This window comes from Hyla sarda, chromosome 3 (genome assembly GCF_029499605.1).
Source record: "Hyla sarda isolate aHylSar1 chromosome 3, aHylSar1.hap1, whole genome shotgun sequence".
Lineage (NCBI taxonomy): Eukaryota > Metazoa > Chordata > Amphibia > Anura > Hylidae > Hyla > Hyla sarda.
This window is the reverse complement of record NC_079191.1, coordinates 232,994,552-233,019,394: the sequence shown is the minus strand read 5'-3', so window position 1 is coordinate 233,019,394 and position 24,843 is coordinate 232,994,552. Positions and strand designations below refer to the sequence as shown.

The window sequence follows — 24,843 nt, the reverse complement described above, 5'->3', positions numbered from 1 at the left end:
GGATTTGGCTGGAATTGAAGTCTGAGGCCAAGTCACCTTTACACAGCCCCATGGTGCCAGATTAAACAAGTGACCCCATTTTAGAAAGTACACCCCTGAAGAAATGGAACAAGGGGTGCAGTGAGCATTTACACCCCACTGGCATTTGACAGAATTTTGTAACAGTGGGCTGTGCATAAAATAAAAAATTTCATTTTCACTGACCACTGTTCCAAATATCTTTCAGACATATGTGGGGTGTAAATGCTCACTGCACCCCTTATTACATTCCTTGATGGGTGTAGTTTCCAAAATAAGGTAATTGTGAGGGGGGTTTCTGCTAATATGGCACCATGGGGGCTGTGTAAAGGCAACATGGTTTATGCCAGGACCGCTGCAACTATCAGCCACCCCTGTGCAAATCACCAATATAGGCCTCAAATGTACTGTACATGGTGCACTCTCAATCCTGAGCCATGTTATGCGCCCGAAGATCGCTTTGCGCCCACATATGGGATATTTCCATACTCAGGAGAAATTGTGTTATGAATTTTGGGGGGCGTTTGATCTTTTTACCTCTTGCTAAAAAAGTATCGGGCAACACCAGCATCTTAATGTAAAAAAATTTATGTTTTTACACTAGCATTCTGGTCTTGCCCCCAACTGTCCTTTTTATAAGGGGTAAAAGGAACAAATGTCCCCCAAAATATGTAAAACACAATTTCTCTCAAGTATGGAAAACCCCATATGTGGCACTAAACTGTTGCCTTGGAATACGACAGTGCTCCGGAGTGACAGCGCGCCATGCGCATTTGAGGCCTAAATTAGGGATTTGCATAAGGACCCGGAAGCAAGCATAGCGTTTGCCTCCTCCACCAAAAATACTGTAAGAGTTGTTGCTCTGCAACAGCTGGAGGCTCCGTTTTTGAAACTGTGTAAGGGTGTGTGTATATATGTGGTGTTATACTCTTTATTTTGTGATAGTGTAGTGTAGCGCTGCATTATTATAGTACGTAAACACAGTCAAGTTTACAATGTTTACCGGTACAAGTTTGAGCCATGGCAGACTTTCCGCAACTCAAACTTGGAGTGGGAAACTTACCGTAAAGCTGCCTGTGTGCATAACTACAACCCCCAGCATGCCCTGACAGCCGAAGGGGGGCGGTGAGTTGTAGTTATTTAAGAGTTGGAGGCACACAACTATAACTCCCAGCATGCTCTTTGGCTGTCGGTGCATGCTTGGAGTTGTAGTTATGCAACATCTAGAGGGAAAATAGTGGCACTAGCTGTTGAATAACTTCAACTCCCAGCATGCACGGACAGCCAAAGGGCATTCTGGGAGTTGGGCATGTGCCTTTAGCTGTTGCATAACTGCATGCTGGGAGTTGTAGTTAATCAATAGCTGGAGCCATATTTTGATTGAGTTGTAGTTATGCAACATCTAAAACAGGCATAAGCAACCTTCGGCACTGCAAATATTTTGGACTATGTCTCCCATGACATTTTGGCTGTAAGAGCTTCATGGGAGATGTAGTCCAAAACATCTGCAGTGCTGATCTAGAGGGAGAAAAGTGTGCCTCCAGCTGTTGCATAACTACAACTCCCAGCATGCATCAGTAGCCAAAGGGCATGCTGGAAGTTGTAGTTATGCAAGCTGGAGCCACATAACTGCAACTCCCAGCATGCCCTTTGGCTGCCCGTGCATGCTGGGAGTTGTAATTTTGCAACAAATGGATGGCCACACTGTGGCCCTCCAGTTGTTGCAAAACTACAACTCCTAGTATGCCCAGACAGCCATTGGCAGACTGGGCATGCTGGGATTTGTAGTTTTGTAAGATCTAGAGGACCAGGGCTTGCAGATCTATCTGTCCCTGCCTTTTTGAAGGCAGTCACTCACCAATGATCGCCGCTCCGACCGCACGCTCACCGCCGATCATGCTGATAGATATCAGCAGTCATCCTGTTCTGATCACTGTCTGTGTGTGGTGATGACTGGAAAAACAGAGGGCATACAGGTATGCCATTTGTCCCCAAGTCCCAGGATGCATGGGCGTAGCTGTAAGTCCTTTAGTGGTTAATATGAGTCTGTCACATACGAAAGGCATGTGCAGCTGTTCATCCATTGCAGTACGGTTTTACATGTATAATATAGCCATACCTTTAGTGGGACTTAAGGGTGATTTTTTTTTTTTTATATAAAAGCCATTCAGTACAGTTGAGAGACGAGGCCTGAGGTACGCTATGCTCCGCCTCTGCCGCTTTTCCCAACAACGCTGTAGTATATGGTGTGTTTTACATGTGAACCCCAGCATTCAGACCCACAGCGATCTGACACTTATCCCTATACTTAGGATAGGGGATAAGTTTTTATAAACTGGAGTTCCCCTTTAAAGAGGACCTTTTAACTATAGTTAAAGGGGTACTCCATCTTAAGACATCTTATCCCGGGGGTCCCACCACTGGGGACCCCCGCAATCTCTCCTGCAGCACCCACTTGTTACCAGCTGCAGGGAGCGAAGATCGCTCCGTGTCTGATTACTCACGATACAGGGGCCAGAGTATTGTGACATCACGTATCCGCCCCCTCGTGACGTCATGCCCCACCCCCTCAATGCAAGTCTATGGGAGGGGGCGTGGTTGCCGTCTGCATCGTGAGTAATCAGACACGGAGCAATCTTTGCTCCGTGCAGCTGGTGACATGTGGGTGTCAGGTATCCTTTGGATAGGGGATAAGATGTCTATTGGCGAGAGTACCCCTTTAAATCTAGCACCGAGGTTAAGAGCATCACGCTTTACTTCAATACATTAAAAAACAATGGGGGGGATTTATCACTGGTGTCTTTGGAAAGGGTGTTTTTAAGTATGTTTTGTTTTTTGCTTTGTTTTGCTTACGTGCAACATATTTATCATACTATCACAGGAAGGTTGAAACTAGAGATGAGCGAACTTACAGTAAATTCGATTCGTTACGAACTTCTCGGCGCGGTAATTGATGACTTATCCTGCATAAATTAGTTCAGCTTTTAGGTGCTCCCGTGGGCTGGAAAAGGTGGATACAGTCCTAGGAGACGCTTTCCTAAGACTGTATCCACCTTTTCCAGCCCACCGGAGCACCTGAAGGCTGAACTAATTTATGCAGGAAAAGTCATCAACTGCCGAGCCGAGAAGTTCGTGACGAATCGAATTTACTGTAAGTTCGCTCATCTCTAGTTGAAACATTTGGCCCATGTAAGCAAAAAACAATCAATCACCTCAGAACACCACTTTGTATGATTCCTCCTCTTCTCTGTGACCTTCATGCATGAAGTCTAGTGGACATGAACTGTTCATGTATTACTTGGATAGCCATGTATCTGAATGGTTGCCTTTAAAATGCTACATTTTCCTGCAGTGATCGGGGGTCTCAGGTGTTGGACCTTCTTTGATCAGCAGTTCCCAAATGAGGGTGTCTATGATGAATCTTGTGAGAACAACTGAATGACCTCCATACTTTTATATGTTAGGTTTTAACTGACTTTCCGTTTCAGACATATTTCACTGAAAAAAAATAGTTAGGCTGCATTCACATCTTGTTTTTGCAAACCGTATCCGGATTAAGTGTAAAAACCGTATGGAACCGTATTGCAAACCGTATGTATAGACATGTCATTGAAAACCGTATGCCAAACGTAGTATCCGGTTGTGTACATTTTGCATGATTTACGGTTTTATCCGTTTTTTTTCCCGTACACAAAACCGTAGTCTACTGTTTTCAAACCGTATACGGTTTAAAACCGTGCAGAGGTATATACGGTTGTACACAGTTTTATACGGTTTGGTCCGGTTTTGAGATATACGTTTTTTTTACAAAAAAACTGATTCAGGAACCGTATTGCAAAAACGAGATGTGAATGCAGCCTAAGAGCGGTTTTAAGTTAAATGGTTTCTGTGGAAGAATAATATATTGAATTCTCAACAATTCTCAATGTGGTAAGATTTTCACTGTACAAACTCATAATCTACTCTGTATTTATCACAATAAGAATCTTTCTCTTCAACATTCAGGTCAGAGTGGAATCACAAAGAGAAAGGATAATGACAACAGATAAGAATGTGTGCGTTTTATTAATGACTGTTCCACACATTTGGCCTTTTGTGGTGTATTCATTCTGCTTGCGCAGATGCTATTGTAAACTTTTCATTCTTGCTCTTTCATAAATCCCAGCTTAGATAAATAGATTTGATTATTCCCAACAAGGAGATTGTCCTTTATGAAACAACAACTGAATTCCTCTGTGGCACCACTATGCTTTGTTCTATGTGTCATTTAAGCATAAGAGATTCAGTGTTGAATTTAGGTGAATAAAAAGCTGTGCCTTATAAGAAGTGATCTGCTTTTTCATTTTTTGTACTGTGTGTTTTTGAAAATACAAAACAAATATAAAAAACAATGTAATGTTTGTTTTTGTAATTTTTCTGTCTAGGTGTGTATTCACACACTAGTTTGTTCAGAGCAGTTTGTTATTCTACCTGGATAGGAAATAGTTAATGCTCTGAACAAATGAGAACTCGGGTGAAGTTATTTAACCAGAGTTCTCCTGCATTCTGGTGCGGGTTATTGTGCAATACACTTTTAGGGTTCGTTCACACGCTAGTAGCGAGTTTCCCGGTGCGGGAAACCCACTGCGAGTTACGCTACCGTTGATTTAAATAAGTCCGCGGACAGTCCACAAATCTGACACTATTGTGGACTGTCTGTGGACCCATTCAAATCAATGGTAGTGTAACTTGCAGCAGGTTTCCCGCAGCGTGAAAGCCGCTGCTAGTAATAGCGTGTGAACGCACCCTTAAGTCTTTTTGAGCATTTACCTTGTATTTATCTGTTTTAGCCATGGTTTAATAGTCTTGTTCTTTGTAGATTTTAGTCTGTGTTACATTTGTCGGTTTTAGGATTTGTATATCCTTTCTGTTATGTATCTGTTCACACTATCTGAGTCTTGCTTGTTACCTGTGCTCTGGATGTTATATTCTGGTTCTAGTCTAGTGTTTCATGTATTATATTTGTTTCCTACTGGGTCAGCATCTTGTCCACGCGGTGGAGTGTGTCTGCTGGCCATTAGCCTATTTGGCTTTATTATTAATGGCTGCTCCTTTTGTGGAGTGGGGTGTCCAGTTTGTTTGTTCTCTGTCCCAGTGTGAACAGTTTCCTATGTTTCCTTATCAGTTTGCCTGTATATATTCTGCCCTGTTAGTATTTGGATCCTGTTTGGTATATCTGTTGTCTAGTAGTTTTCTGTTCTGGCCTGTGACTGAATTTATGTTTATTATGTGTTTTTATGCCACTGCACTTAAGCGCAGGAAGGGAACGGCGCCCAGTTGTCGATCCATCGTTTAGGATGGATGGGCAAGTAGGCAGGTAGAGTGGTTTTAGGGTCAGTTTAGGGCTCTCTCTCCCTGTCCCCCCAATTGGTCAAAAAATACTAATTCTAATGTAAACATTGTTAGAAAGTGTCACTTAAAATGAACAAATGTTACTTGCATTAACTCCTTCCCAACCCATGGCATACATGTACGTCATGGGTCGGGTGGGCGGACATGACAAGTCGGGTCCGCGTCATGACCAGGAGATGTCTGCTGCTATCAACAGCTGACATATGCCGGTAATGACAGACATCGAAGATCGCTCCGATGGCCATCATTTAACTGTTTAAATTAGGGATCGACCAATATTGATTTTTTAGGGCTGATACCGATAATCTGTGACCTTTCAGGCCGATAGCCAATAACTTATACCAATATTCCGGTATAAGTTATTGGCTAGTTATCCAGAACTACACATAAGTGGTACCATTAAAAACTACAGCACATGGTGCAAATCCGTAAGTGGGAAAAAAAAAAGTTATAGGGGTGAGAACATGGTAAACGAACAAAGTTTTTTTTATTTTTTATTTTTCAAGGTATGTATGTGTGTGTGTGTGTGTGTGTATATATATATATATATATATATATATATATATATATATATATATATATATATTTTGTACCATAAAACAAAACAAAATTGTTCAAGTTTGGTATCATTGGAATCGTACTGACCCGGTTTTTACCGTATTTTAAGCTCCGAAAAAATTGTCCTACAAAATTGTGCAATTCCATATTTTTTTTCAATTTGGCCCTGCATATAATTTTTTGGGGGCTTTGTAATACATTGTATGATAAAAAAAAAAATATCAATCAGTGGAAAGTCCAACTCGTCACGCAGAAAATAATCCCTAATACAACGTTGTCAGTCGAAAAATAAAAAAGGTTATGGGTCTTGGGGTACGTTCACACTGCAGAATTCAGATCAGTACCATCAGTGTGAATGGGTCTTCCGTGAGACCCGTTCACACTGCGGAATTTCAGTGGCGGACAATTCCGGCACTGAAATTGTTCCGCGCGAAGAAAGACCATGTTCATTCTTTGCGTGGAATTCCGGGAGTACTGCATATCCAGTATGGCGACAGGCCCCATGGTCCTACCGCTGAAGTATCTTCGACAGCGGCCGCCTGAAGGAGATTCCGCAGTGTGAATGTACCCATAGAAGGTAAGGAAGAAAAAACATGAGCCAGAAAAAAATAATTCGCTGGCTCATTAAGGGGTTAAAAATAAAGTAATTTATATTCTGAACTGAGCAGAGATAAAAGCAGCACACAAGAATGTAGGAAAGTAGTGCAAAAATGTTGATGTTTTTGAAGGAGGGGTTGTCTGGGTTTCCGGGGAATGTTATAACACACAGGAAATGCCCAATCAGCCAATCACTGACTGATGCTGGGGATCAGGCAAGTGAGTAGATTTTTTTCCTTTTTTAAGCCACCTTTGGTCACTTAAAAAAAAAAAAATGATTTAGTCCTACCTGGTCTGCCATCAAGTTTTGATAAAAGTGAATATGCCCCTCCCCCAATAAAAGATAAAATTCCCCTCTTTTCCTCTAAAAAAAAAAAAAAGTCAAAAATTTTAATAAGTCAACATACTGGGTATTTCCAGGTGCGGAAATGTACGATCCACAAAAACATTGTTAATGATCCTGAATGGTAACAGGTGTAAACATTAAGAAATACCAAAGTCCAAAAATATTGATTTTTAATCACCTCATATATCAGAAAAATAATTAATAGCGGTCCAAAAAAAAGACATCAAAACAAGAATAATATCCATTAAAAACTACAGATCACGGCGGAAAAATAAAAAGTTATAGGGGTCTGAAGAGTACAATTTTTATACATTTTAATAATATACAAATGTTGTTCAATAAAGTTTGGCTTCTTATAAAATATTAGGAAAAACTATATAAATTGGGTATCATTTTAATTTCATTGAGCTACAGAATAAAGAGAACATATCATTTTAACCATAACCTGCACTGCATAAAAACAGAATTGCGGTATTCCCTTCAATTTCCCCCCACAAATAATACTTTTTTTGTTTTTTTTGTTGTACATTTTATGGTAAAATTAAAGATGTCATTACAAAGTACAATTGGTCACGCAAAAAACAAGCCCTTACATTGGTCTGTAATGGGAAAATAAAAGAAGTTTGGGCTCTTAGAAGGCAAGGAGGAAATAGCCAAAATGCTAAATTGGAATTTTCCTGTGTCCTAAAGTCCAATAGGAGCTTTGTCCTTTAAGGGGTTAAAGAAGGGGAGTGGCTTAGAACTTCAGCAAGTCCAGCAAAAGTGTAGTTGGCGCCAAGTACCATCAGGATCACATCTCCCCCAGGATCGGCACATCTGAAGCAGGCCCAGCACGTAATGCTTTCTGCATATTTCCCACAACGGGCCATAGTTTATAAGGGGGCCTTGGCCAGTTTAGTGTACAGGGTGTGATGTTTATTTTATCATTATTAGCCTGGAGTTTATTTTTAGATTACTTAAATTCACAAAGTTATTTAAGTAAAAAAATTCTGATAATACAATTTTGCAAAAACTATGTTAAAGGGGTACTACAGCCCTAAAACATGTTATCCCCTATCCAAAGGATAGGGGATAAGATGTATGATTGCTGGGGACCCCCACAATCTATCATTCCGCACCCACCTTTTTGAGCTCTCCGCAGCTCTGGAGGCTCAGAGTGTGAAGCGTGATGACTACGGGGCCTGAGTATCTTGACATCATGACTCGCCCCCCGTGTGACATCACGCCTTGCCCCCTCAATGCAAGTTTATGGGACAGCCCCTTTGGATAAGGGTTAAGGTGTATTAGAGCCGGAGTACCCCTTTTTTTTAAAAAAAAAGTGGGCGGGGCAATGCATTTTCGGCCAAGCACAGCCTAAATTTTTGGTTTCCGACCAAAATTTACTTATAAAAAAATGTCCTAATTTCACATGAGGCTACCAGAGATCGTTTCCTCACAGCCTTAGCCAGCAGACTGTGCTAGACTTTTTTGCTTCCGGCACTTGTGCTGACTTGGGCTGAACTAAAAACCTGGACTGGCCAAGAAGGGCATGACAGGCCCCACTCCTGACCTACTGGTCATTCCTTAAAAATCAAGGGCTGAAAACACTTTACCCCAAGTCCCTAAGCAGCTATGGTCTGCTGGAATTTCAAATCTATTCCGCTATTTCTCATATTTCACCCAGTTTTCCCTGGATGAGATATGAACTTCCTGGAAAATGCGCATGACATGTTCCTTAGGAAAATAAAGCAATCCCTGTCCACCATTCCGGTCACTGTCTTACAAAAAAAAATTTTTGTTTCATTTAAAAGGATTTCTACAATTTGTATTGTTTACAGTGCAGAAAATATGCTAATGAATAATTTATTATGTCAGAGTTGTGTCCCGAGAACATAATTTCTGGTAGAGACTTTGGTTTCCACAGCAGTACTCCCAGTTATGCAGCTTTTCGTAATCTTTACAGTAATGCATGCAAATGGTATATTTACACCTAGAAAGCCAATGCTTAGTGCATTCAAAATTGATGCTATTACTGGTACTAGTCAGCAGTTCCTTATCCAGCATACATTACAGGATTTCTAAAAGAGCCCTCACAGGTATTGTAATCTAAATGCAATTTCTAACCACAGGGTTTGTTTCTTGCACTAGAAGAAATAAATTATGCAATAAGCCAGTGTGGCCTGGAATTTTTATTGAAGCCCTGGATGAGCTGGGCCTTAGCTTTTTCATTTTGAAGTGACCAAGGTTTATGGATAGGGTGTCAGCACCTAAACAACCACTGATCAAAACCTTTGACATGTTCGCTTAAACTTGTTTAAGGTTTTATAAAGCGTACCTGTAGTCTCCTGTAATAGAAAAGAAAAAACCTGCATCCTTGCTTTGTTAGGGAATGTGATTCTTTACAGTTGTTTGTGTTTATCACCTACTTTCCCAGCAATCTGCTCTGTTCCCCGACTCATTTCACCTGCATTCCTGCTTAATGCTTTGGGTGTTCCCAGGCAGTGATCATGTCTGCTAACTTCCTTTTCCTCAGTTAGGTGATTGACAGCAGTAGAATTGCCAAAATAAATGTCTTTCTACCCAGATAACGTCAGACTGCTACTACTTTGTTTTGTACATGGCTGTATTTGGAAATTTGTGAGGACCCTTGCATATTTCTTTTCATAAATAATTTATTTTCTATAATCAAGCAGGTACAAACAAAGTGGTAGCAGCCTGATATTTCCAGGGTGGGAAGGGCCATTTTATTTTGAACATTTCCCACCTAATAATACCAGTCTGTAATGAATCAGAGTTTTGTTTTTAACCGTCTGGACCTGCTTCTACCTGGCTCTATCCAGTACCCCTGGTACTGGGGGTAATGGGATAAAAAAGAGGGGGTTAGTGTTAGCCATTTACCAGGCCCATCTTAACCAATTTATTAAATAAATTCTATAAAAGATATTTATCGAATACTCACCTTTTGTAATTGATGCAGGCGCAGGTTATCTTCTGTGCTTACTCAGACCTCGTTCATGAGCATTGTCTGTGCAGGCACATGCCACCCTGGCTCTTTGTGGTTATATGATATGAGAGACGAAAGCGCGCACTAACCATTTTGTCCAAAACTAAGCATTAGTAATCACAGCCACAGCAGCCTGCAGAGGATGCTGTTTGCCTTGGTGGGCAGCCTTATATTATTTTTTTAAATTGAAAGACAGAACCTTTTAATTAAACTATATTACATGTTTGTTAAGCCAGAGTTGTTTTAAATGACATTAACTTTTTATGCCAAAGCCAGAGTTGTTTTAAATGACATTAACTTTTTATGCCAAGTTGTGTATACTTCAAGATGGACCAATTAAAAAAAAAAAAAAAAAAAACAATAAATAAGACCCCTTAATATTACACTCAAAGCACATGAGATATATATATATATATATATATATATATATATATATATATATAATATGGAAGAAATTGGAATGTCCAGCGCCAAATGAATCCAATGGAGCACTTTATTGATTAAAAACCTCAGTACATGGATAGAGTAGGCACAGGTGATGTGTTTCGGCTCATGGAACGAGCTGAAACACGTCACCTGTGCCTACTCTATACATGTACTGAGGTTTTTAATCAATAAAGTGCTCCGTTGGATTAATTTGGCGCTGGACATTCCAATTTCTTCCATTTGTACCTTTGGCAGTGCCCATGACAGTCCGTGCGCATGGTGTTGGAGGTAGAGAGCTGGGTTTAAATCTACATATATATATATATATATATATATATATATATACACATTTTCTTTGCAGGCAATGAGTATATTTATTTGTTTCGAATAACAAAATGTCTCATGTTAAAAATGGTTAGATTTGGTAAAACATTAAAACAATATTTTTATTGCACTTTTTTGCCTAGAATGGGTAGCCTGTGTTCATTCCAAGTTCCTGGTGCTATGCTACCTCCATGATGTGAAGAATGTCTTGCAACTACGTGATCTTGCCACAGGCAGCCATCTTAAAACTTTCCCTCTGGATGTTGGTAGTATTGTAGGGTACAGTGGCCAAAAAAAAGACTCTGAAATATTCTACCAGTTCACTTCGTTTTTATCACCCGGTGAGTAGTTGTTCTTTTATTTAATATTACATGCAAAATTATTTTACTAATTTCCTATATAAAATTCCATTTTTTTTTTTTTATATACTAGAAGTCTTCCCATGCTCTTTAAACACTCATGCTCTATAGAGATGAGCGAACTTACAGTAAATTTGATTCGTCACAAACTTCTCGGCTCGGCAGTTGATGACTTTTCCTGCATAAATTAGTTCAGCTTTCAGGTGCTCCGGTGGGCTGGAAAAGGTGGATACAGTCCTAGGAGACTCTTTCCTAGGAATGTATCCACCTTTTCCAGCCCCCCGGAGCACCTGAAGGCTGAACTAATTTACGCAGAATAAGCCATCAACTGCCAAGCCGAGAAGTTCGTGACGAATCGAATTTACTGTAAGTTCGCTCATCTCTAATGCTCTATAAACACCCAGAGATTGGCTGGTGACTGGTTTACCCTCCTTTATGTAATGTACCCTATTTATAAAACATTGCTGGATCTTTGTATATTCAAAGCACTTGCTACCTTTTGTCTACACCCCATCCCTCATGAGCTGTAAGCTCTAGCGAGCAGTCCCTTAGTCCCCTTGTCTGAATAGTGTGTAATATTGTAATGTCGAATAGTTGTCTTATTTGTACTCTCAAAATTGTAAAGTGCTGCTTAATTTCTTGTCTCTATATATGATGATTATTATTAGTTGCCAGCACTTAAAGTGTACCTGTGAAAAGTTTTGACCGGTCAGGGTCTGAGTGTTTAGACCCCAGCCAATCACTAGAAGGAGTGGTGAGAGAAGAACGCACTGATGAGACAATCCTAAAGACTTACACTGTAAGTTTGTCTCTCTTACTGCGCCCTTCTACTGGCTCATCTTAGCTATCGGTCAGTGTCTGAACACTCAGACCCTGATCAATCAAAACTTTTGACATGACTCAACAACATATCAACTGTTTTATAAGTGTCAGTGCCTATTTAAGGAAACCAACTAAGGAACATACTGAGCCTAATATGTGGGTGTTCTTGTTTGTCTGAATGTTTGTGACCCTAGTGCTCTTCTCATAGCTGGGACTGAAGGCAACATGAATGATTAGATCAGGGAGGAGGCTGTGGAGAAAGCAGAAAGGAGTATAGTGCATGAGACACAAACAGAGGTATTGGCCCTCATTTACTATTGCAAACACGACATGTTTTGTCGGGTTGTGCGCCGCTTTCGGGCGCATTGCGCCTGAAATTCTGTCTGCGCCAGAATATGCGCCTGAAATTCTGTCTGCGCCTGAATTTGGTCGACCACGTTTTTGCTTGCGGTCGGGAAACCGCATACGGCCGAAAAAGCAGCCGACCGGAGGCTGCGGTTCACTCCGGTCGGCTCATAGACATACATTAACTACGATTCCCGAATACGGCTGAGTGCGGGCGCAGTGATTAAGCCCCGCCCACCCCTCATCCCAGCCGTATACGGGAACCGTAATGACAAACCGTAGTGTGAACCCAGCCTAACTCTCCATTTTGCTAAGAAAACCCGAAAAAGGGGCGTGGCCGTCGGGGAAAGGGGCGTGGTCTCCGAAAAGGGGTGTGTTCCCGACATTTTCACAAAAACCCAGCATATTTACTAAGGTTTCCACATAAAATGTGGTGGATTTGAGCTGAGGAAAACCCTACAGATCAGAGCATAAAAAAGCAAAATGTAGGAAAAGTGGAAACTGTAGGGAAAGCTTAGTAAATACTGTGGAAAATAAATTGTAGGGAATTAAAACCCACAAAGAAACCAACACAACAGTCTTAGTAAATGAGGGCTATTGTCTTAGACTCAAAAGTGCTACAATCTACTTTTTTTCTGATTAACATGAATAACAGCTAATATGGCATAGCAGTTATCATTTTTTTGCTCACTAATTTGTTCCTTGTTTGCAATGACTAATATTTTTACTTATTACAGTTTCCATTAGTTTTAAATAAAAACAAAGGATTATTAGTTATTCTTTGCTCCAGCTGTGTTTTTTGTAATTTGATCTGCCATAAGTGCCACTAGCCTAACAATTCGCCAGTCCTTACATGCTGCAAATACATATCTGACATATCAAAGTTTGGAAAAATGACCTCTGAAGCTTTTCTTGGCAACCAATTTTAAAACTTAAACAAATGTTTTAAAGGGGTTCTCTGGTGCTTAGACATCTTATCCTCTATCCAAAGGATAGGGGATAAGATGCCTGATCGCGGGAGTCCCGCTGCTGGGGACCCCCTGTGATCTTGCACGCGGCACCCCGTTTGTAATCAGTCCCCAGAGCGTGTTCGCTCCGGGTCTGCTTACCGGCGACCACAGGGCCGGCGGCGTGTGACGTCACTCCTCCGCCCCCGTGTGACCTCACGCTCTACCCCTCAATGCAAGTCTATGGGAGGGGGCGTGACAGCTATCACGCCCCCTCCCGTAGGCTTGCATTGAGGGGCGGAGCGTGACGTCACACGGGGGCGGAGGCGTGACGTCACATGCCGTCGGCCCTGTGGTCGCCGGTAAGCAGACCCGGAGCGAACACGCTCTGGGGACTGATTACAAACGGGGTGCCGCGTGCAAGATCACGGGGGGTCCCCAGCAGCGGGACTCCCGCGATCAGGCATCTTATCCCCTATCCTTTGGATAGGGGATAAGATGTCTAAGCTCCGGAGTATCCCTTTAAATTTAAAACTGGTCACTGTCATTAGCATGGTCTACCTATGAAAAAAAAGAAAATGGAACTGGCTCAAACAAGTAAAGATGGTCCTCCTTGTTATTCAGGCAAAATGATTCACTGTTTAGCTATAACATTGAATAACAGGCAATACATTTTTCCAATTTCACCAACTTCTTATTGATTTGTCTTAGGTCAAACAATCTTAAAGGAAAACGTTCACCCGCACTATAACCCGATACACCGGGTTATAGTGCAGGTGAATAGGAGACTGATGCCTACTGAGCACTCATGTGACCGGCGCTTATGAATATTTAAATCTAGATGGCCGGCCCACCTCAAAGCGCAAGACAGCGCTGGAAGAGGGGGACCTTTGGAGGATCTGGGCTCCGGACTGCAGGTAGGTATAACAGTCCGAGGCCCGCATCAGTCTCCTGTTCACCCGTACTATAACCCGGTGTATCAGGTTATATCGTTGTATCAGTTTTCCTTTAAAGATCTTAATGACAAGGTCCAAATTGTAATGCTTAGATGACTGGGGAAAGACTCTCCAAAATGGTAGGTCTAATGTTCCTAAGGTATAGTAGTTAGAGCCTACCAATGGTGGTTCAAAAAAGAATAACTGCGGAACTAGAAACTGGGTCATTTAACACATTCATGCAGTTCTGATCCATATAGGCCCCTCCTCACTTCTTACTGGACTATCCCTCAAAGTGATAGCATATTCGATTCCTAACATGTCCATGTATATGCCCTAATGTAAACAGCCCAACTCACTCAGCCCAAAGTAGAGCTGCATGCATCCTTCCCCACTTGTTCTAGTTGGGGTCTAGACACTAAAATCCTGATGGATCAAAACTTTTGACATTTCTCTAGGACCTTTTTTTTATTTTTTTTTATTAATTATTATTATTATTATTTTTTTTTTTTAAAGCGACAGGTACACTTTAAAGTATGTACTGCTAAAATCTTGGTACCAGATACCAAGGACCGCTTCAGAGGTCATGTGGAGTCCAAGCTTTGATATGTCAAGGATGTTTTTGCTGCACATTATTAGACTAGTGTAAAGATAAAAAAAAGAAAACTGCTGGACTAAATGTTGTCTTTATTTAAAACTGTGTATTAAAAGAAATTAGCCATTGCAATGAAGCAACAAATAGGTGAGCAGGGCAACAAAATGATAACTGCTATGACATATTTGCTGTTATTTATGATAATCAGGAAAAAGTAGATTGTATCACTTTTTAGTCCAAGACAGTACCTGTTTGTGTCTCAAGCACTATACTCCTTCTATCTCCACAGCCTCCTCCCTGATCTTATCATTCATGTCGCATTCATCCTGTCCCAGCTCTCGTGAGAGCACGATGATCAGAAGACAATACTTGAATCACCTAAACATATTCACTAGTTAACTACATTTGCTACTGAAATTATTGGGCCCTGTGCCTGTCTGTGCACAGATATGTCAGCACACATTAAACCTTGTATTATGAAAAGTGGTGATATTGAAATTTTCCTTTTTGTATGGTTTACATTGATTGTAGTTTGACAGGTGCAAACATTTACATTGTTCAATTGCTGTCTTTAGCTTGGAATCTTATAAGGAATAATTGAGCAGTCTTTATAAAGGGCTTCATTTGCTTCTGAGTAAGTGCTTATAAATTATTCACTGCAAAAATGTACCCTAGGCTGTTTTGTAGCAGTGCACAGCATTTGTCATTCATTACAGTCCATAGTGCTTACAGATCCATTGTTCCTCTCATGATCTATGTGTACTCATTTGATGTTCCGGAACTCTTGTTTTAGGTATTATTTATCACTGTGACCTGACCAAAGGCACACAGGAGCCAAGGGTTTTCCGGGAAGTGACAGTCAAAGGATTTAATCCCACGGACTACCAGACAGTGCAGGTGATTAAAAGCGAAAATATGTTGGATATTTGCGTAGACTATTGCTTCTACTTTCTTTCTTTTAGTTCTTGAAAGCTTTAGCAGCTCCGCTTTGATTAATATGTGCCATGGTGAGAGGGGCATAATCGGTCTCAAAGTAGGCAGACAGCTGACTGTATAACCTGCACCTCTACTTCATTTTACTTGGACACGCCACTCTCTCAAGTCCTGTCATTTCCGAGGAACACAATGTGATAATGGTTCTATAACGACACCTGTCAGCTTAGAAGTCATCTCTGAGCTAATAGATCAATGAATTAATGTCAGAAGAAAATGACTTCCACTATGGCTTGTAACCCATGCTAGCAGGAGTCTGCAGTAAGGTGAAAATCTGAAGTAGTTTGCTAGCACTTCATTTCTAAGATCTCAGCAAATTATATAAAAATATACTTTAAACTAAATATATTGTGTAGATTTTTATTTTTGCTGTTTAAAGCTAGATACTAGAATTTTTTTTAATTATAACTTGTTTCTGTTTTCTGGTAGTAATTTTTTTATTAAATTTTTTGTATATTATTATGAGGGCTGCCATCTTGCCTAAACTGTTTTTTTTTTTTTTTTTTTTTTTTTAAAGCATTTAGAGATATGTTTCACAGTAAGCCCAAAGACAATATAATACCCGTACCCTATTGACATGAATGGGATAGTTTACTAGGCATGTTCTGTGAACAGGTCATATGTTAGGGAGGGGGAGCTTTGAGCTTCAGCAGTTATGAATGGTGGTGGACCAAGTGCTATCTTTATACTGGTGTCACCTTTTACTGTACTTTCGCATGTGATGATAATGAGGAGACTGTTGGAAAGTCTCCCCTAAAGGGGTACTCTGGGGGGGGGGGGGGGGGGGAATGAAGCAAACTGGTGTCAAAGTTAAACTGGTTTGTTATTTTCTTCCATTTTAGAAACTCGAGCCTAACATTACATATGGCACATTTTGGCCCCCCTAGTACAAATTGAATATTATTTAGATGTGACGGCCAACCCAAGTATTGTTGCTGACCATGTCCATCCCTTTATGATCCCAGTGTACCCATCTTCTGATGGCTACTTCCAGCAGGATAATGTTCCATGTCACAAAGCTCACGTAATCTCCTAAACTGGTTTAACTTCACTGTACTCCAATGGCCCCCAATGTCACCAGATCTCAATTTAATAGAACACCTTTGGTATGTGAGGGAATGGGAGATTTCATCATGAATGTGCAGCAACTTTGTGATTCTACCATGTCCAAATGGACGAAAATCTCTGAGGAATATTACCAACACCACGTGAAAAGTATGCCATGAAGAATGAATGCAAAATGGGGTCCAGCCTGGTACTAGCAAGGTGTACCTAATAAAGTGGCCAGTTTGTGGGGATATAGAGAGGAGAGAGAGATGTATAATCTGCTCCTACGGTAATAGTATTCCTTTAAATAATATTTTGGTCAAGTGAAATTCATGTTTATAATGCACAGAGGACATTTCTTTAGAGTGAACCTTGCATATAATGAACTCTTCCTGTAAGTTTATTGCCAACTCCAGAAGATGAATACTGTTTGTGTGTGAATGAAGCTTTTCTTTTCATTCATTTTACCATCCTGAATATAAATAGTTTCTTTGAAACATTCAGCATGGGACAACTGAATCTATGCCCAGTTTTGAAGCTGAACAGTGTTTTTTGAAAAGGATGAAAATGTATGAACCGCTTTGTTTGATACCAAACATATACATTGTATTCCCTTGCTTGGTTTGAAGATGCCAGTTTAAATGGAAATTGTTCTTGCAGAAAGTATTGTTATCACGTTGCAGCTCAGATAAGCTTTTAATCTGTTTTATTGAATAGGACAAAATACATTTCCCTTTATATGAACATTTCAACTGCTTTCATGTTCTTGGTCTGGATATGTCAATTCTACTAAAGGATAAACACCAGCTTATTCTCCTAAGAGAAAACCCTCTATAAGATATGAACGTTTTGCAGGTCATCTCTTCCGTACTATTTTCTGTTCCTCTCTTATATATTGAAGAAAGCCCAGAACAGAACCCTAAGAAGGATAGCCAGCTTAAGAGGTCATGTTGCTTTCATCTATTTTGCATCAGTATCTAGAGATTATTATACTGTTTCACTCAAACATGCAAAGAATGGTATCAGACTCTGCCCTTGGCACTAAATGTACTGTACCAATATTGTGCCATAATATATTCATGCATATAGAGCTTATTCATTCAAATTTCAGATCTGTACCCATTCTATGTGGAAGGGATCCTTAAAGGGAACCTGACATCAGGCACTAGCCTGAATATACAAGTAGTGCAGGTGACCCTGATTCTAACACTTCTTCCTGGGCAAATATTTGTGCACGTGTTCAGGAGAAATACATCTTGTTGCTAATATGGTCATTTCTTCTTCTGTGTAATGGAGACGGGCTGCTGCTGTATGTGCAATGCTTTCTCCCGACCGCTCAGGCTGATAAGTCTGCCCCGTGTCCATAACTCAATCCCTTTCACAGACATGCTGAAGAAGGGGGGATAAATAATTGTGATGGTGGTGGTAGAAAGGGATTGAGTTATCGGGCAGTAAAAGCATTACACGTACAGCAGCAGCCCACCTCCTTTTCGCAGAGAAAGAAATTACCACATTAACAAAAGATGGTTTTCTCCTAAATGGCTGCACCAGTTTTCACCCAGTAAGGAGAGTTAGCAACATGGTTACCCACACTATCTATCTGTATATTCGTGTTAGTGCGGGTGACCATGCTGTAAGATGCCCTTTAATGTAGGGCAAATGTTATTAGGTGGTTTCCCTTTATCTGTGAGTTTGCTGTGTGTGCACAACTAGATGAGAAAAACAGTCAGTCAGTAGAAACTAAAACAGTTGGTCCCTGAGAAACCTCTGTAGAGGTACCAATATTATCTAAACCCTGTGAATTAACAGGTGAAAATCCTAGATGGTTCTCTGAATTTATCATCTGAGCTCTGTAATGCTGCCAGTATGCTGGCAGGGCCTATTACAACATGGTGGCCAGGCCATAAGATCTCAGGCTTTCTTTATCATAGAAGTTGTAGATTTGTCTTTGGTTATGTGTTTAAAAAAAAAGGCTTTCAGCCACGAGCAGCATCTTCCTAATAAAGGTAAAATTGTAGCAGGAAGTGCTGATCCTTTTAGCTAAATATTAATTATTTTTCAGGAATTTTGTTCAAATCCATTTTGCACATTTGTCATCCTGATGTGACACTGCTGTTGGGTTTGGCGTGCTTCACATTTTTTGGGTTGCTCCATATTTCTCCTTTGCAGGGAATATAAATATTTTTTAGTGTTTTGCTTTGTTGTTAGAGGAATCAAGTTTTGAAGATAAACAGACAGACAGTAGAGCCATTTTGGTTTTTGTTGAAAGCAAATTCACTTAAATCTCCTTTGTAAAACTGTTCAAATAAGGCAAAGATATTGTCTAAGGAATTTACTACAGGTAAACACAAATAAAAAATTCTTAGTTGTTACGTTATAAGATACAAAATTGGATTCAAGTAAGAGAAAATTAGTCGCTTTCTACCTTAAACTTTTTTTTAATGCATATAAAACTAAAATGTGTAATTGGTGTTAATTAACACAAAATTCAGTTGTTTTTTTCTGCATCTCCAATTAACCCCTTAAGGACCAAGCCCATTTTCACCTTAAGGACCAGAGCATTTTTTTGCACATCTGATCACTCACTTTTAGCATTAATGACTCTGGGATGCTTTTACTTATGAATTTGATTCAGAGATAGTTTTTTTTCAACATATTGGTAAATTTTTGTCGTAACTTGCCTCATTTCGTGGTGAAAAATTCCAAAATTTCATGAAAAATTAGAAAATGTATCTTTTGTTTTTTACTTTGAAGCTCTCTGCTTGTAAGGAAAATAGACATACCAAATACATTATATATCAATTCACATATACAACATGTCTACTGTATGTTGGCATCATAAAGTTGACATGTTTTTACTTTTGGAAGACATCAGAGGGCTTCAAAGTTCGGCAGCAATTTTCCAATTTTTCACAGTTTTCAAAATCGGAATTTTTCAGCGACCAGTTCACTTTTGAAGTGGATTTGAAGGGTCTTCATATCAGAAATACCCCATAAATGACCCCATTATAAAAACTGCACCCCTCAAAGTATTCAAAATGACATTCAGAAAGTTTGTTAATCCTTTAGGTGTTTCACAGGAAGAGCAGAAAAGTGAAGGAGAAAATTCTAAATCTTCATTTTTTTACACTCACATGTTCTTGTAGACCCAGTTTTTGAATTTTTACAAGGGGTAAAAGGAGAGAAATCCCCCACCCCCATAATTTGCAACTCAATTTCTCACGAGTAAGGAAATACCTCCATATGTGTATGTTAAGTGTCCTGCGAGTGCAGTAGGGGTACAGGGAGCCTTAATAGAGTCCTCCAAAGGATAGGGGATAAGTTATAGAGCCGGGATGTCCTGGATGGGGCCACATCAGTCCGTCAGTCTGCAGGAAGTGCAGTTTCAACCCCAGCAGAAATCCGTGGCAGACATGCCCCCTTCATGGATGTCTATGGGGTACATGGAGGAGGCGTGTTGGCCACCGTGTCATGCGTGGACAGAATGCCCCCTTTCCAGCATACTTCCGTGGCCCCATCCAGGAGATCCTTGGGGGGGGGCAGCGCTCGGACCCCCGCGATCTATAACTTATCCCCTATCCAAAGTTATATTGCACTACAGATGTCCTTTAACACCCCACAGGTGTTTGACAACTTTTCGTTTAAGTTGGATGTGTTTTCCACTAAAATGCAGATTTTTCTCCAATTTTTTTATTTTTAGAAGGGGTAATAGGAGAAAATGCCCCCAAAATTTGTAACCCCATCTCTTCTGAATATGGAAATACCCCATGTGTGGACATCAAGTGCACTGCAGGCACACTACAATGCTCAGAAGAGAAGGAGTCACATTTGGCTTTTGGAAAGCAAATTTAGCTGAAATGGTTTTTGGGGGGCATGTCACATTTAGGAAGCAACGAACAGCAACGAAAAAACCCACGTGGCATACTATTTTGGAAACTACACCCCTCAAGGAACATAACAAGAGGTACAGTGAGCCTTAACACCCTACAGGTGTTTGACGACTTTTTGTTAAAGTTGGATGTGTAAATGAATTTTATTTTTTTTACAATTAAGTTTTTTTTTATTACAGTTTTACTACTGATGTGCCAATTATGTTCCCAGAATCATGACCCACACCATAGCCAAAGGTAAAAAATATGCCCGCCCCAGACCCTATGCTCTGAATCATCATTCTGAGAATGTGATGTGTGTGGCCATCCTCTAACCTGTTGCCTCAAATGCGTACAGGGCACAGGTGGAGAGAGTACTGCGCATTTGAGGCAACATAAAAAAGACCCTGATGCTAGTGGCTCAGTGACCCATGACCTATTTTTGGAAAAAATACCCCCAGAGGTCTTAACAGGTTTTTTTTTTTCTTTTTTTTTTTTTTGATGAAAGAGTTTTTTTGGGCTATTTAGTGGTTTATGGGGTTAATATTTGGAATGTACCCTGGACTTGGTACGTTGGGGTCAAATTATGGAAAATTTAAATTAAAATGAAAAAGGAAAATATAGTACTCCATGGAAGTGTGATACTCCCTGAAGCAATTTTTAATGCAGAGGCCCGGATAATCAGGGCATGTGTCATTGAGTGGTGGTGTCCTTCCGTATCCCCCTCTTGTGACACATTCTGCATTTTTTGGGGGGGGGTCATCCCTTCTTTCCAGTGTGGGGGACCTCACCTGGAAAGTGCTGGCTTGGGATGATCCTGGCACCTATATTTCCTGTTCCTTGGGAACTCCGGCCTGCTCTTTCCCAGTCGCCAAAGATCAGGGCCCTTATGACTTATTCTTGGAACTGGAGGAATGTCCCTTTGTTGCCAGCGTCCTGGGACAGTACAAAAGAGTTGTACATGGCAACCTGTACCAAGTAGATCCCAACTTTTTTGTACTATACCAGTGTTTTCCGCATGGTGTTATATGGCTTAAGGACTTGATCAAAGAGATCAACTCCACCAATATACTGATTGTAGTCCAGAAAACAATCAGGCTTGAGGACCGGTGTTGTGGTACCTTGCACAGGAACAGGTGAGCTGCCGTTACCATGAATTGTGGACAGCATAAGGACATCCCTCTTATCCTTTTACGTGACCAGCAACATATTTTCATGGGTAAGGGCACGGGACTCACCCTTGGGCATAGGTGTCTGAACAAAATTTAGAGGGAGGCCTCTCTGGTTCTTCCGCACGGTCCCACAAGCGGACGTGGATCTGGTGGCAAGGGATGTGAACAGAGGGATGCTGGTATAAAAGTTGTCCACGTACACGTGGTAACCTTTATCCAGCAATGGGTGAACAAGGTCCCAAACGAGTTTCCCGCTAACACCCAGAGTGGGGGGACATTCTAGGGGTTCAAGATGGGAATCCCGTCCCTCATATACTCTAAACTACCCTGAGGTACTCTTGTAAAGTTTGTAGAGTTTCATGCCATACCGCGCCCGCTTCGAGGTAATATACTGGCGGAAGATAAGTCTCCCCTTAAAACTGATAAGGGATTCATCTGCAGAGAGCTCCCTGAGGGGTACGTAAGCCTCCCTAAGTTTCCCCCCAAAGTGATGTATGACTGGCCTCACTTTGTAAAGCCGGTCATAGGTAGGATCGCTTCAGGGGGACATGCCGCATTATCAATGTAATGCAGGCATATCCGTATGGCCTTGAACCGCCTCCGTGCCATGACCATACCGTAGAGTGGGGTCTGGTAGAGGACATCCCCACTGCAGTACTGCCTGACACTGGGTTTTTTGACTAGCACGAGACCCGAAAATGTCCTCATTTCGGCTGCATTGATGGCATACCATTCATTGGGCCTAGCCAAAAGCGAATGTGGGTGGTGGGCGATGAACTGTTGGGCGTACAGATTCGTCTGCTCCACTATATGATTGACAAAGTCGTCACTGAAATAACAATAACAAAAAAAGTCTTTCAGTGTATCCGGCTGGGTCAGTCCAGATTCCTGAGTCACCAACAAAGTCAGGAATCTGTGGCTGATATCCCTCTGGGGGTCTCCAGACAGGTTCATTGGAAGGGAGCTCCGGTACGCTTGTCTGGGGGGTCGGACTTCTATTACGAGTGGCATGGATGCTCATACTAGTGTTGGCCTCTGGGTCACTATCATCGGAGGACCTATTAGAGGGTCAGGGGATTTTTTATTTTAGTTTTATTTTTAACTCCTACCTGTCCCTTCATACAAAACTCACCCTGCACTAACCAGTGGTAGGAGACCACTTCTATAGCCCTGAGGGGCACAGATCTCGTCAGAGGCGGGGGGGGGGGGGGTCCCTGGCTCTTTCTCTCACCTCTACCCGCTGGCTGAACTTGGTGGGCTAGCAGAGCTGAGAGAAGGGGAACATTAACCCTTCCTCTGCCGGCTGCTATTGGTCGCATCAGATCGATAGATCGTCCGACCATTAGCAGCTCATCTGGGGAGTTGATGTGATCGCCACCTCCCCCCAGCAACAGGAGGTGATTGGCAGTGTATCATACACCGCCGATCAACTTCTAATTCCGGGTCATTGGTACACACGTGACCAATATGACCGCGATTGCCAACATGGGGGGAGACATTGTCACAGGATGCCTGCTGAATGATTTCCCTGTCCAGTCCCTGCCCGGCGAGCAGCGGGGACCAAAATTCCGACGGGCATACAGGTCCAGGACACCCGTGGTCCTTAATGGGTTAAACAGTGATACTTAATTCTGAAACAATATTCTCTTCTGTCTGTCCTCTTCTTGTGGATAATGTACCAATGGTAAAGTAGACGACAAATTATAAAAAGCATAATACTGCAGGATAGCACTATATACTATGTGTTTTATCTTTGTTACCATTGATACTTGGCCTTGATTTACTAAAACGTTGAGACAAAAAACGTCTTAGTTGCCCATATCAACCAATCACAGCTCTGTTTTCATTTTACCAAAACATTTTAGAAATTAAAGCTGAACTGTGATTCGTTGCTATGGGCAAATGTCCATGCTTTAAGATTGGGATAAAAGTCTACTGTTATATTTACACTTGGATTAATTTAACACAATCTTTTGTCTATATGAGACATGAATGTTGTCAGTGCACACCGCAATCGCTCAGTGGTTAAAGCACAGTTCTTGTAGTCCAGGGGTCGTAAGTGAGCACCGCGTATGTGGTATATATAACACAGGGGGCCCTTTGAGTAGCAGGGGTTTTACTTTCTTGGTTAAAATTTTCTCCATGTTGTGCCTCCATGTTCATTCGTTTAGTTGCTTATTTATAAAAAAAAAAAAAAAAAAATTTATCTCCTGAATGTTATTTTATCCTTTAACATATTTAAAGATTTTGATCAAATGCTGGTAGTTACACTCATCAGGGACCACATGGTGCCCTGATCTCCCTGGTTGGTACAGCAGCTTTATTGTAGAGCACACCACTCCTGAACTATATTTTTTCAGCAATCTTTGCTCTCATGTCAGGTCCAAACTTGCCCATTCCCTGCACTCTATCCTGTTCGTCTTGTGCTTTGACGTGTGCAAGGAGCCTGCTTGGGAGCAAATGCTAGATCAGCCAGGCTCTTTTGTAGTGACAGGAATCACATGGTCCATGTTCTGGGAGTGAGTGGGGGATTTGGGATGGGAAGGGTGCAAGACTTGGAGAACCACAGGCCACACTATTTACAGCATATCTTCATTGATACAGCCATACAGTGTTTATTCTGAACCTGTCTAACAAAAATGGTGTAGATTTTTGAAACCATTAAACATGCATATTATTTTGTTAGCCAACATTTATTCATTATGTAGATATTTTGTATCCTCTTTGTAGTGCTTCTTTTCTGCAGAAAAACGACTCATAAGTTTACATACCCTTACAGAATTTATGATTTCTTAACCATTGTTCAGGGAATATGAATGATAACACAAAAACTTTTCTTTCACTCATGGTTAGTGGTTGGCTGACGCCATTTATTGTCAAACAAGTGTTTTCTCTTTTTAAATCATAATCACAACACAAACTAGCGAAAGGACCCTGATGAAAAGTTTACATACCTCAGTTCTTAATACCGTGTACTGCCCCCTTTAATATCAATGACAGCTTGAAGTCTTTTGTGGTAGGTGTGGATGAGGCTCTTTATCTTCTCAGATGGTAAAGCTGTCCATTCTTCCTGACAAAAAGCCTCCAGTTCCCCTAAATTCTTGGGCTTTCTTGCA

General features: G+C 41.1%; 1 protein-coding gene across 1 annotated transcript in view; it reads left to right on the top strand.

Moving 5' to 3' along the window:
• Positions 1 to 24,843, top strand: part of PREP (prolyl endopeptidase) — a 182,890-nt gene that overhangs the window by 117,682 nt on the left and 40,365 nt on the right. The window contains exons 9-10 of the mRNA XM_056566220.1: positions 10,787 to 10,984; positions 15,440 to 15,543. Coding sequence (XP_056422195.1) covers positions 10,787 to 10,984; positions 15,440 to 15,543 — 302 coding nt within the window. The remainder of the gene's footprint in view (positions 1 to 10,786; positions 10,985 to 15,439; positions 15,544 to 24,843) is intronic.